Raw genomic sequence first — 13,851 nt, 5'->3', positions numbered from 1 at the left:
TTCATTTGTTTTTTTTAATCTAACTTGTTCTTTTCTAGATCTGTTTTGCTGTTTTCGCTTTGAATAGCGATATGTCCACGCCCACTTGTCCATGTACACATTCCCTATTTGTTCTCTTCTATATGTAGGGACTATAATGCTCAAAAAACTTATGTAAAAGATATGTCCATATGGACGTGTACAAGTAGATGTTATTAAAAAATTATATATTTTTTTGCTTAGTGTGAACATAATATGGTCACAGATTTTTTTTATCTGGTTTTGGATGTTGAGAACCAGATTGATGTGGACAGTGAGTCTATATACATATATATTTAAGATGCAATATGACCAATAAATCATGGACAGATTATCATAGTATCCGCCGAGGACGTAGAAGATGAGAACCAGATGGACGTGGATGGTGAATCTATATACATATCCATATTTGAGATATAATATAACCCATAAATCGTGGACGTGGTCATCATAGCATCCGCTGAGGACGTGGATGGTGAGAACCAGATGGATCTAGATTGTGAGTATATATACATATCCATATTTGAGATGCAATGTGACAAATAAATCATGGACGCAACCATATGTGACCAATAAATCATGGACGTGACCATCATGGTCGGTGGATACATCCAGATTAGGTGGAGTCTGATGCTAATTTTTCTAAAACGAGATATCGGATGAATTTGTGGATTTGTCCATAATATCAACATAGAAGATATGGACAGGTCTATATGGACACCATTAAGGTATATGGTTTATTGAACAGAGCACAACAACCATAACACCAAGTTACTCACATTTTTACTCACACCAGATTGAGCAACATTCTACAAGCGTCCATATTATCTTACTTATTCACTTATATTAAAACATGAGAGCTTTCTCTCTAAAACTTTCAAGATGAATATCTTGTCTATATAAAGATAACCATATGGAACATAGTTAATGGTGAAGTCTCAACAAGCAAATTAAAACAAGAAACAATATACAATACCGTAGGGTTGTTGTCCAATGGTCGTTTTTTAAATATAATTTATGTCCACTATGGTAAGAACACATGGAGACGAACAAATAAGGATTGTGTGGTGTACAAGTTTACAGGACAATTAATTTTAATTGTCTGCAACTATCCAGATCTGGAGAAATACGAATTTTGGCATGCTCATCTGGTGTTGTCGAGTTATCTCTGGGTTTAACAGCTGAAGATGAAGAGTGGTGGTGGGAAAATTTGTGGCCACCGTTAATTCAAGAAGAAGAAGAAGAGAACAAAATGGTTAAGAGGAAGAAGAGAGATCTGAGAAAGAGAAAGAGAGATTCGAAAGGAAGAGAAAAAATAGAGAAGAGGAAAAATAGAGATTTGATAGAGAGAAATCTGAGAGAAAAAGAACGTGCTGAAGAAAAGGAAGAAGATGATTTGAGTGAGAAAGAGAAAACAGGTTTGGAGAAAAAATGAGAAGTTAAACCGGTTTAGGTTACAAAAAGTAAACTAATATATTCTCATTTAGAATGGGTAAGGACAGCAAAATAATTTTCTTCTCCTAAACTTAAAGAAAAAACTATTTCAAATTAAAGTGCTATAATATGTAAATAAAAACTCAAAAAGAGCCATATAGTGTAAACGACTCTTAACTATATATATACTGGATAACTAATAGGACCTTTTTTTTACCTCGGATTAACGTTATATTTAAACATGGTTGCTTGGAGATTATAATAGTTCATATATATATATATATTATTTTTATTGAGGAATTATGATATCAGGAGCTGGAATCTGAAGAGATGTACAGTAATAGGTACCAACAATACATACGTACCTAAAACTCTTTGTTGGAATTTATGTTTGGCTATTTTACTCTGTATTTGTATTTTATGAACTCATATACGTATTTTTTGAACTCGTATCAATCACATCAATAGTATCATATTCTATAAAAATTGTCAAAGTGGAATCGATATGGTTGAAGTCGCCTAACACCCACACTTTCTTAGTTTCTTGGATATTATTTTTCGTATTACAGTATCTGTTTTTTTTTCTCTTTAGTTAAAAATTTAAATGGCATTGGATTGATATCAAAACACCATCTAAATTCCCACTACGTCAAAGTTTCTCAAAAGGCTTAATGGGCTGGCCTAGAATATTGCTGCCAGCTACGTTTAAATCGGTGTGTAAAGCCCATAATATTTGGGCTGAGCGGCCGAAAAGAATGCATGACGAGATGACATATTTTATGTTGGGTTGATCTCAAAATGGCAATTTCATAATTTCCTTGGTCTAATATTTGAACGTCAACGCATGGCCTGAAAGTTTTCCCGACTTCAAGATAATTGAGAAGAAAAAAATAAACTTTCAAATAAGATAACCAAATCAGCAATTAATTCAAATGTTATTTGACGCGAGGATAAAATTGCTGTATTCGTGTTGTATAATTATGTGCAGAATACTGAAATCACAGAGGTGCTTTCATTTCTATGGGGTTGAAGGTGAAATATTAATCACTGTAAAGATGTTGTTAAGCACGTTTTAAAAGCTCTTAAACCTTGCGTGTTTAATCCAACAAATATTCGTGTACATTAGTAATGTAGTATATATATATATATATATATATAAAATTTTGCGTGCGTATATGTCCGTACATATCTACGTGTAGATATAAATCCTGGGTGGCTATTTAATAGCAGCTTTTCTGTGTATATGACGAGGAAAATCGAGAGAGAGAGAGAGGGAGAGAGGGAGAAAGAGAGAGAGAGAGATAAGAGGAATCGAATCTGGATTGTAGTGTAACTAGGGTTTGACTGTAGGAGTTGGAGAGCCAAAATCGAGAGATGGTGAGTTAAGGTTTAGATAAAATCTTGATTGGCGCATGGTGATGGTGATTAAGATGATTGCGGATATGCAAATGTTGAGGAATATGATTTTGAGACCTGAACAATGTAATCTTAATTTCTGGTTTTGGGATTTCTTAGAGGCAAATTCGCTTGATTATCTTTAAATTCCTTGTTTTCTGGTGTTTTTCTATCCAGAAATTGGTCACTAGATACTTTCAACTGTGAATTAGTTGGAGGGATTATGTCATTTCCTTGGGGCTTCGCTAGGATTTGTGCTCAATTTGTATCTTCTTCTACGCTTAATGTTGTTAAAAAGCATGATTAAAGCATATGGGTTTGTTGTTGATTATTTTGCAGCTCTTAATGATGCCATTTGTTCTTTTCTTCACAGTTGAACTAGCGGACTAGAAATCGATTTGCGAGTCGTGCTCATCAGTTTTGTTGTACATGGTAAGATTATCTGGAGACTCTGGAGTTATCTTTTTTTTTTTTTGTGTTAACGATTTTGTGGCATGTTCTTGCTTAAGGATGGTCTAAGAACAGAGGATAATCTGTATTGTTTTTTGTGGATTGCATTAAGAATCTTCCCTGGGGATGTTTAGTTGTAGTTTAGGAAACCGCTCACATGGAGGACTCGATTTTACCTCAAAACTTCACATAGAAAATGCTTCGTGGATGCAATATAAAAATGGAAGTTTCCTTGTTGTCCAATGCCACTTTTTTTTTTTTTTTTTTTGGTTTGACCTCTTAGCAACAAAAATCAAAAAAAAAAAAAAAGTATGAAATTATGTCTCCTTACATTTTCCCTTTAATGCTGATTTTATTTCACTGATATTGTTTAAAAAGAGAATTCCTTAATTTTTTCCTGTCAATCTGCTTCTTTTTACTTCTAACATCCTCTCTATGTTATGCCTGAAGGCTGATAGAAGAGCTGGTATTCGCTCCATGGGTCGGAGAGGTCGTTCTAAAATAGAGTTTGGAACTTGTAATGTCTGCTCTGCTCCTTGTTCATCTTGCATGCATCGTAACGCGGGCTTCACCGGTTCAAAGTCAGACGAGTCATCAGATGAAAACTCCCATGGTGTAGTGGTGAGCCAGTGTTCTTTCAACGAGGACGATCTTTTGCCTTCTTCTCGGGTTAATGCTCTCGGCAGTTCACAGAACACTGCTAGTGAGGCGAGCAATCGGCTTAATTCCCGTCATGATACCTCCTCCGAGAATGCTGAGAGTAACGAAATGATAAGATTTCCTGATATGTCTGATGGCCCAAATCTAGATTGGTCTCGCAAAGGTCAAGATTCTATGAAGGGAGACTCATGGAATGCTCTTCCAAAGGAAGTGAAGTCGCAGACTTCACATAGTTTGTTATCTGACCACCAAGCGAGAAACATTTCAGGGCCGGGAAAAGTCAAAGAAAAGCCAGGAACAGAGAATAAGGAAGACAAGAAAAATTGTATAAATGAAAGTTCTACGCATTCAGATCAAAGTGGGATGGTTGGGAATCCGGGAGAAAATAGTGCCTTTAATATAGCAGAGGAACCAAACACATCACCTATGTCTGAGTGTGAGAGTGCGGATTCTGAAATGCTGGAATTTGATGTAAGTAATGCTGTTTTATCTCATACAGTCATTTTAGGCAGAATTAGAGAACACATCTATTTTGTTGTGGCTGGACTTTTGCTTCTGTTTCTTTTTGTTGCAATATTTACTTTCATCTCCTAGTGACCAAAAATTTAAGAAATGTTCTCTCTGTTTTGAGCAGGTAAAAGTCTGTGACATTTGTGGAGATGCAGGTCGTGAGGATTTACTTGCTATCTGCAGCAGATGCAGTGATGGTGCAGAACACACGTAAGGTTCCTTATGTTCATGGGAAAGGAAAGATTAAGTACTTTTTGGAGTCCGGGGTACCCCGTCTTTCTGAACTAATGGCTAATTGCCGTTCAGGATAGTATTAGTGAAATTTGATTGGAATATCCTATAATTAATAAAGCAGCAGTATTTTTTGTGTGCCAATGATATAGTTGTGTTTTCTTTTGCTCAGCTATTGCATGCGGGTAGTGCTTAAAAAAGTTCCCGAGGGTGATTGGCTTTGTGAAGAATGCAAGCTTGCTGAGGAAGCAGAAACGAAGAAGACAGGTAAAGCTGAATAATTTACCAACATGAAATTCGTTCAAAATATTAGCGGAACTTGGTCGTGAACTTGGTTTTTCCTTTTTTATCTAACCAACTTTAGTTGAAACATGCAGAAACTGGGGTAAATTTGAATACTCAGAGTTCCGGAAAAAGGCACATAGATAAACTTGAGGTAGCTCCAAATGCAAAAAGACAGGCAGTTGAGGCTCCAACAGGGTCACCCAAGAGACCTGTTCCTCCCAGATTGTCCGCTTTATCTCGGGAAACATCATTTAAGGGCTTAGAGAAGACAACGAGAAAGCTATCTCATCACCCATCCTTCAATAGCCACTTTAGTGATGACACAGAAAGCACACGATCTACTGACTCACAGCTCCAGTCCCCTAAAGGTAGGATATATGATAAAAATTCTCTCAAACGCAGGTCTTCGTCATCTAGTTTCTCGTACATCTGGTGATTTTTGCAGGTAGATAATGATCTTGTTTTCTGTTTGTACAGGCTCCTTCATCAAGTCCAATTCGTTTAATTCTTCGAGCTCTAGACCAAAGGTGAGACCAGTGGATGATGATATGCTTCTACGACAGAAAATTGGGAAAGAAAATGCTTCCCTTGTAAAGGAGGGGTTTTCCAGAATTGTAGGCAAATCAACGTCAGCTAGATGTATAGGCGTTGGGAGCTCTAGTTGCAAGGACTCAAAAGTAAAAGGTTCGAAGCAACTGAAAGATCGAAGTACAGAAGCTAACCCTTCAGCATCCACAGTCGATCAGCAGCTAATCTCACGTGGCCATTCGTCCATTTCATATGCAAACAATGCACGTGATTTGCAGGGGATGCAGTCTGATGGTAAGCAAGGTAGCTTGAAAAAGCAAGCCAGACACCGAAGTCAAAACCGTCTAGAAGATATAGTTGCTTCTGGTACAATTTCAACTGTTACTGTTATCGGTTTTTTGTTCTGTTAGTAAAAGATTTGCTGCGTTTAAAGATATCATGGTTGACTCCCAGGAATTTATTTCTTACCTATGCAGTAGGGGATACATCTACAAATGAAAAGATATCAAAGTCCAGTTCAAGTGAGCAAATATCAAGTGAAGCCAAACGTAAGGATGAACTGGCAGATGTTGATGGTTTATCCCGGTCGAGGGAATTCAGAGAGGCGGGGGAGAAAAGCAAAGACGCTGTTGGTAATTGCCAAAGGTCTGACCTGTTATCTGGTTCTAAAGGCCTGCCATCTCAAAAAGGTCAGAATGCAGAACCCTCTGAGTCGTCATGTGCCTCTGGAAGCAATCTCTCTACCACACGAAATATTAGGGAGGATATAAATAAGGGCAATAGGTTGCGAGCAGCGGTTGATGCTGCTCTGCGGAGAAAACCTAGCTTTGGCAAGAACAGAGGATTGGAGCAATCTGATTTGCCTTCAGTGTCTAATGTGGATTCTAGTTGTGATAAGACTATTCAAAACTTTCCCTCGAAGGTGCCGGTCGTGAGAGATTGGCCTGTGGGATTGCAAGGAGGGCATCCAAATATACGGACACACAAGCAGACGGTTGCAGTAAATGGAAAGCAGTTTACACTCTCTGATGCTGATGCAATGGCTGCTTCCCAATCTGCAGAGACTGTGGTTCATTTAACTTCTGTAAAACCGGTCATGAGAGATTTGCCTGTGGTTGCCCCATCTGCTCTGCCGACAACCTCAGCCATCCCAGAGCATGAATACATTTGGCAGTATGGCTTTTATTCCTTTTTATGAATATATCTTTTCTGGGTTTTAATGCTTGTAGATAAACCTTCTGTTTCCTTTGACCAGAGGGGACATGGAGGTGCAGAAAAACAGAAATCTATCAGCAATGTATTGTGGAATGCAAGCATATCTATCAACATTAGCATCACCTAAGGTTGTTGAATTGGTGAACCAATTTCCAGTAAAAGTCATTTTGAATGAAGTACCCAGGCTAAGTACATGGCCTGCACAGTTTCAAGATATAGGTGTTAAGGAAGACCATGTGGCTCTTTTCTTCTTTCCTAAGGACAATGAGAGGTATCTGCATATAATTGTGTTATTATTTTTATTTCGCATGGTTTCTTGTGTTTTGGTGGCTTCAGTAATTTATTCTTGTCTAAATTTCAAATCAGGCTTCAATGTTTTATTCATCTAACAAACATAGATGATAGGATCCTAATTCGCTGACGAAATATATAAATTGTTGCGTGTCACACAGTTATGAAAAAAATTATAAGCCCCTGGTAGATAACATGATCCAGAAAGATGTAGCGCTAAAAGGAAACCTCGAGGGTGTTGAGCTTTTGATTTTTGCGTCCAATCAGCTTCCTCAGAACTGCCAACGTAAGTATGTTAACGAAAACTCTTTCACATCGTGAACATGCGTTTTTTTTTGGCAAGTTTCACTGTTCTCAGTAGAGCTGAACTTCTGTATGTAAGACCCTGTTTTAATCTGTACCAAGTCTGTTGCTTATGTCTCTCTATCCATTGTATTTGCAGGTTGGAACATGTTTTTTTTCCTTTGGGGTGTATTTCGAGGAAAAAAAGAGAAATGTTCTATGCCACCCAAGAGACGAGGCACTTGATCAACTCATGATCGTCTTATAAAAACTGTTTTTTTTTTTTTTTGTAATGAACGGCAGGAGAGAGGAAAGCACTCGATTATAACCATAATCATTTTAACTAGAACATATAACCACATAGTTAAAGTAACCATATATCTCACCATGATCAGTTGATCACATGCAGATTTGAATCTTTTATCATATGACATAAACCATAACCATTTAACATCAGATATTGTACTACTGTATATAACAATTACGTCAACTGTAAAATGTGTTAATCGAAGATAATTTTAAATAACCTATTATTACTATAAATTATTGCAAACCCGACCAAAAGTGAAATCAACGGTAAACCGGATTGGTCAAACTTAGTATAGGCGGTTGCCTCTTCATGCTATCGGCTATCTAATCTTGAACATTACCCCCAAAGGCCAAAACTTAAAGTCAAAAAGTCTCTTCTTCTCATCGTAAAGAAAAAGAAAACCAAAGAAGAAAAAAAGATCAAAGCAAAACCACAGATTCGATTGATATTTTTCTGTTGAAATTCCACATTTTTTCTAGGGGAATAATATTTCAGTATTTTCTCTGCCATTAATTTGATTTTTCCGAGGGAAAAAAAGAAGAAAATCTGCAATCCTTTTTTCCGTGTTAGTGCTTTTATTCTTCAGCTAGAAGATGTATGAAGATATTCTTCCTCTGTTCGTCTCTGCATCAGATGGAAGATAACAATTCTCCCAAGGTACAAAAATTTGGGTTTTTTTTTCTTCTATCACTGATGATCACTGCGTTTGATTCCACTATCATTGTTTCTTTGATTCAATCTTGTTGTGATGTAAAAGTTTAGATTTTTTCTGTATATATTCATGAAATGAGGTTCAGAGATGATTCGTTGTTTATTAGATTGTTGAAAGGTTTGGTTTTGTTTAATTTAGGTGATTCTTTGTTCTTATGTTACTTTAGTCTTTTGCAAGTTTGTGTTTTTATAGCTTCTTGAATTGGAACTGGCTTCCACTCTTTTAAATCAGTTGATCGTTTCTGGAAAATTTATGTGATTTATTACTATAAATCTGATTTTACTCATATTTTTTAATGAAGGATTACTATAAGATTCTAGAAGTTGATTATGATGGAACTGAGGAGATGATCAAACTAAATTATCGGAAGCTTGCTTTGGTTAGTAAACAAAAAACTAAAATATATCAGTAAGTTTGGTTTAGATGGAAACTTGGTTAGTAAAGTGAAATGGAGATTCTTGCCATATGCAGAAGTGGCATCCTGATAAGCACAATGGTGATACTGTGGCTACTTCAAAATTTCAGGAGATAAATGAAGCTTACAATGGTAACGCCTTTTGCATAAAATAGGTTCAGTTTGATTTGATATTATTAATAATGTAGTATGTTGTCGATACTATGCAGCATATACCTTCGACTTAGTTACCAAAACTTTGTTAAGGCGATTACCTCATTCATTCGATTTTGCGTTTCTCTCTCTCTCTTATTATTGCAGTGCTAATGGATCCTGCTTTACGTTTTGAGTATGATATGACCGGTATTTACGAAATTCACAAGTATACTTTGCGGGTATGGATAATGTTGCTTTGAGCTTTCGAATATCGTTCGCGTTATAAGTATTTTGAGATATTTAAACGCGCAGGAATATCTCGCAAGATTTAAGGGAATGATACTCACTTGCAATGGACTGGGCATCAGTCACTCCTCATCACCATGGTACCTCTCTTCAAAACTCCACATTTTTTTCCGGTTTGCTTAAATATCAAGACCAAACCGAAATTTGCTTGTGGCCTGATCAGTTTTATCATTTTTTTTATAACCGAAAGAAGAAATCAAAAACCTGAATGTAGTATTTTGTAAGTTCATCAAACCAGACATTCAATAAGGTTGAAATAGTAGTATTTTGTAAGTTATTTTTTTCCTATATCCTAGACTGAATTAAATCTGAACTCGGTTATTGTTTAGTCTCGAACCCACGAATAAACCGGAAACTAAAATTACCAAACAAAACCAAACAATCATAGCAGTGAAACTCTGAAAAACACGGTCTTTTCTAACTCGTGAAAATCGCAGGACACAACAATTGGGAGAAGGCAATAATAACAAGACAGATTAGCAAGGTTTCGATCCGGTTTACTTCTTGTTTTGCGCTAAACCGACTATCCTCTTCCGCTCATTAACTCCATTGCCAGTCAATAGCTAATGCAATTCTGTCACGTTTCTTCTGCAGGAGAATACTACTGCTCTGTAGAAACTGAAGCAGAAACAGAGCTATGTAACATTTGCTCTGAAACTCCAAAGGCATTATTAGTCCGTCTCTCCGGATTTATACAAGAAGCTGGCACACAGATAGGTTTGTGCCTTATGTCCTCCCCATTCGACGATATGACAGCTTTTGCAGTATGTTAAATGTTGTACGTATTTGAAAATTTGATGATGCTACAATAAGAAAGCAACATTGTGTCTGGACAATGCTAACCTTCAGAGATTTTGATTAAAGCCTTTATTGTGTTGTATTATATCATTCATGGGTCACATGACATAAACTAAAGTGAAACGACGATAAAAGCTTCAACTTTTGGTGCTTATCTGTTGTAGGTTCTGTAGCTCTGCTTAAAACAGAGGAAACATATATCTTACATTGCTCATGTTTAGAATTAAGCTATGTTTTGACTTTTAGTTTTATCCTGGCACGGAATCAATACCAAAATTTCAAGTTTTCAGTTGAAATATCGTTTAAAGATTTTTTTTTACGCAAATCAGAAGAAATCATAATAATAATTAAAAAATATGATAAACAAGTATATTTCTCGGATTAATACATTTAACGATTACTCCTACAAATGAAAACTTAAAATCGGCATTGTGAAACAACATTTATTATAAACTACAAAGAGTATATAAAAACATGGTTTCAGAAAAAGAATAGCAGAATGAAATGATTAATCACTAAACGAAATGTGTAAAGGTTTCTATAGCAACTTTTATGTTCATCGTCACTTCATCCATTGAATGTGCTCAAAAGTTTAGATGAGTCATGCTTTGTGTCCACCATTGAATGTGCTTCACAGTTCAGACTCTGTTTTTTTTTGTTTGTTTGTTCCATTGTGCTTTTACATGAAAATAATTATACCCAAGCAACCCCTTAATATTTCACAAAACTGTTCTTGAATTATAGGAAACCCGTAAAAACAGTTTACACAATACATTAGTTTAGACTCGGTATCTCAGTCAAAATAAAATTACAAAAGTTTACATACAAGCATTAAACACCTGATTATCAATTTCATTCTTGATTCAATGTTTGATGTTTTGAAGTTTTAAAAAATGGAATAAAAGAAAGAAAAAACAAACGAAGAAAAGAAAAAAGTGAAAATGAATCAGATTGCGGACAGATTAGTCTAATCAGCCAGGCTGCATTATGTTAAAAAAGCTGAATTAACAAAGTACCTTTGATTTACTTTGTACCAAGTGGTTATTTTAATTTACTTACTTTTCAGCTTTTAAAAGTAGTATTAATTAAAGTTAAAGCGAATTTTTCAGGGTGGGTAAAAAGAAGTACGGTGCAATTGTACTACAGCCACGGAACAAAAATCCAAAGGGAATAAAACAAAAAAGCATCAGCTTTTGTTGTGTGTTTGTCATTGTCTAATCATCTTCATCCTTCATCTCTTCGTCTTCGCTTTGTCAACCAAACCGAGTATTCTTGATTTCTTTCATTCATGCGAATAGGTACGTTTTTCTACTCTTAAAACATTCCCAATAATTCATCATAAATTTCGAAAATCAAAGAAAAATCCAATAAATGTGTTTCTATATGTATATTTGAGTGAGCAAATTAAACATCCACCCTATCAATAATGATATTATTATTTGTTCTAAATTGTGTTTTTTTTTTTAAATAACGGGAATTGAAAAGGTTGATTTGTTTAAATAAGAGAATGGAAATAAAATTTTCAAATAAAAGATTTAAAAAAGAATGGCAACTTGGCTGTAATGTGTGGTGCTGCTACATTCCGCATCTACACGTAATACCAAACACAACACCTCACGCCAATTATTGTTCTATTTTTGTTTTATACGCCCCAAAAGAAGAATAGGTTAAAGAAATAAAATGAAAATTTAAAATTACGACAAAGATATATTTTTCGTCAAGCTTATCATATTATATGTTGTATGATGTATATGATACGACGTTTCCTGTACTTTTGTCCATTTAGTGAGCCGAGTGGACCTCCTCTCATAATATTCTAATTTCACATTTTCATATACATAATTGGTAAAATTACAACTTGGGTCATCACTTGTGTCATTCACATAACAATTTGGTGTCCAAAAAGTTTCCCATAGGATCGATCTATCATCCATGTATAATATCAAGCAAGATAAATGATGAAAATATTCTTAATAGCCGATAAATTTATGAAAACTGTTTGATATATTATACATCTATAGATTATTGGTATTTATAGATCAGAAATGATGAACTATGAGTAACCAAGTTTTTCAAACTACACAGAAAACACTTAGAGAATGTAATTATAATCTCATCCACAGAAAATATATAGCATGTTTATGTTAAAAAATAGTGACAATCAGTTATTTTCTTAGACATGTAGATTGATCAATTTTCTGAATAATCAAAAACAATGGTTATTAATTTTTATACTTTTAATTATTTTCTAACAAGAGAAAACAAAATTAGAGAAACCATTAAAGAAACACAATTAAAGAAGAAAACCATTAATAAAATAAAATAATAAACTCAGCAGACGAAATCCACTACTATATAAACGCGTCATCGGCTTAACGCAAATTTCACGCCCCTAAAAATCAGAGATTCCAATATTTCAATCTCTCTCTCTTCGATTCTGATTCCAATTTCTCACACCAACCGTAGAAAATTCTCCTTAGATCTCTTTCTCCTTCCCTATCCAAATTCCTCTTAATTTTTGTTCTCAGCAATGGGCCACGAAACAATGGCGACAGCGACCACGAAGACGACGCTCGTCTTCACGTACGGAACTCTGAAGAGAGGATTCTCCAACCACGTCCTGATGCAAGATCTGATCCGATCTGGCGACGCCTCTTTCAAAGGAGTTTACCAAACCCTAGAACAATATCCGCTCGTCTGCGGACCCTACCGAGTCCCTTTCCTCCTCAACAAGCCTGGATCGGGTCATCGTGTCACCGGAGAGCTTTACGCGGTTTCTCCTCGCGGTCTCTCGCGTCTCGACGAGCTCGAAGGGATCAGTCGCGGCCATTACGTCCGGCAACAGATCCGCCTCGACACGACGGAGGAGGAAGAGGGAGGAGATCTGAAAACAACAGAGCCGTCGTCGTCGTGCGTGGTGGAGGCGTATTACGCGCACAAGAGCTACGAGGAAGAGCTTTGGGAGAGGAATCGAGGGAGATCGTTCGGCGCGTACACGGAAAACGAAGCGCGTGGATATGTCAAGCGTAACGATCGGCCTCAGCATCTTAGCTTCTTGGACCATATCCGTATTTTCGTTTCTTCTCCATGTGACTGATTTTTCATTTTCCCACACGGGAAAACCAAAACGAACAATCTAAGAAGGAAAAGCCGCATAGTTTCACTTTCACCTATTCTTAGGGTCCCACTGATCCATCCTATCCGTACAACCGTTTTTGCTATCGATGAACATTTTGATTAGCTTATGTGATTGTTGGATGTAAAACATATATGATTCCATCTTTAAATAAGTCAAATAAGTTTTAGGCTGCACTTGTTTTACTTTTGTTATCGTTAGTTCTTTAGATTCAGGTGATGCTTTAAATCTCGTATCCGAATCTAATCTTTGTTTGTTTATTTATCAATAAAACATATATTGTTCCATCACAAAAGTTACAATTAAAATTTGTATCAACCTTTTTTTTTAATAATTGTTGGAGATAAAAAAATGACAGTATCTTTTAAACTCTCGGGACCCTACGGAACTATTCCAAATTTAATAATATTCTATGAACCCAATTATTTGAATGTCAATTTTTTAATTCTACCATTTGTATTTTCATATGAAGTAAAAGATTACGTATTTCAAAGATCTCGTATAGTCAAGACTCAAGAGACAGCTAGCCATGGTCATGCCACTAAAATCTGCAAAAAAAAAAAAAACATTTTTGTTTGACAATTATTTGAGAAATACCTAGAATTTTAGCCGGGTAGTCCTTTATAAAACCCTTGTACACTGGACTGGTCAAGTCCGGCAAGTTCATGAAATATATTTAGCCCCGAAAAATATTTGTTTTTCTAGAAAAGCTTTTTGGTGCTTAAATTCTGGTCGTAACG

The 13,851-nt window shown here is 35.8% G+C and overlaps 3 protein-coding genes across 8 annotated transcripts; all 3 read left to right on the top strand.

Annotated features, from left to right (window-relative positions):
* The first annotated feature begins 2,702 nt into the window (after positions 1-2,702).
* LOC18023479 lies at positions 2,703-7,683 on the top strand. Of its 4 annotated transcripts, none has more exons than XM_024159835.1 (11): positions 2,703-2,829; positions 3,221-3,279; positions 3,748-4,428; positions 4,592-4,677; positions 4,871-4,965; positions 5,076-5,351; positions 5,461-5,877; positions 5,988-6,684; positions 6,767-6,997; positions 7,179-7,307; positions 7,460-7,683. In XM_024159835.1, exons 2-11 carry the CDS (start codon positions 3,277-3,279, stop codon positions 7,554-7,556), a joined length of 2,712 nt encoding a protein of 903 aa, XP_024015603.1. In that variant the 5' UTR covers positions 2,703-2,829; positions 3,221-3,276; the 3' UTR covers positions 7,557-7,683. The 4 variants fall into 4 exon arrangements, with proteins under 4 accessions (XP_024015603.1, XP_024015604.1, XP_024015605.1 ...); XM_024159836.1 differs by having other exon boundaries at positions 2,720-2,934; positions 5,991-6,684; XM_024159837.1 differs by having other exon boundaries at positions 2,720-2,934; positions 7,179-7,303.
* A 288-nt stretch (positions 7,684-7,971) lies between these two features.
* Positions 7,972-10,124, top strand: LOC18023478 (dnAJ-like protein slr0093). 3 transcript variants are annotated; one of them, XM_006408302.2, is made up of 7 exons: positions 7,972-8,266; positions 8,623-8,700; positions 8,793-8,868; positions 9,037-9,110; positions 9,184-9,257; positions 9,615-9,661; positions 9,772-10,124. In XM_006408302.2, exons 1-6 carry the CDS (start codon positions 8,207-8,209, stop codon positions 9,655-9,657), a joined length of 405 nt encoding a protein of 134 aa, XP_006408365.1. In that variant the 5' UTR covers positions 7,972-8,206; the 3' UTR covers positions 9,658-9,661; positions 9,772-10,124. The 3 variants fall into 3 exon arrangements, with proteins under 3 accessions (XP_006408365.1, XP_006408366.1, XP_024015343.1); XM_006408303.2 differs by having other exon boundaries at positions 9,615-9,672; XM_024159575.1 differs by lacking the exon at positions 8,623-8,700.
* A 2,209-nt stretch (positions 10,125-12,333) lies between these two features.
* LOC18023177 (putative gamma-glutamylcyclotransferase At3g02910) lies at positions 12,334-13,396 on the top strand. The gene has a single exon (XM_006408301.2). It carries the CDS (start codon positions 12,506-12,508, stop codon positions 13,070-13,072), a length of 567 nt encoding a protein of 188 aa, XP_006408364.1. The 5' UTR covers positions 12,334-12,505; the 3' UTR covers positions 13,073-13,396.
* The last annotated feature ends 455 nt before the right edge of the window (positions 13,397-13,851 follow it).

The sequence above is a fragment of the Eutrema salsugineum genome, unplaced genomic scaffold (genome assembly GCF_000478725.1).
Source record: "Eutrema salsugineum unplaced genomic scaffold, Eutsalg1_0 scaffold_13, whole genome shotgun sequence".
Lineage (NCBI taxonomy): Eukaryota > Viridiplantae > Streptophyta > Magnoliopsida > Brassicales > Brassicaceae > Eutrema > Eutrema salsugineum.
The sequence above is the reverse complement of the archived record's forward strand: the minus strand, read 5'-3'. Positions and strand labels throughout refer to the sequence as shown.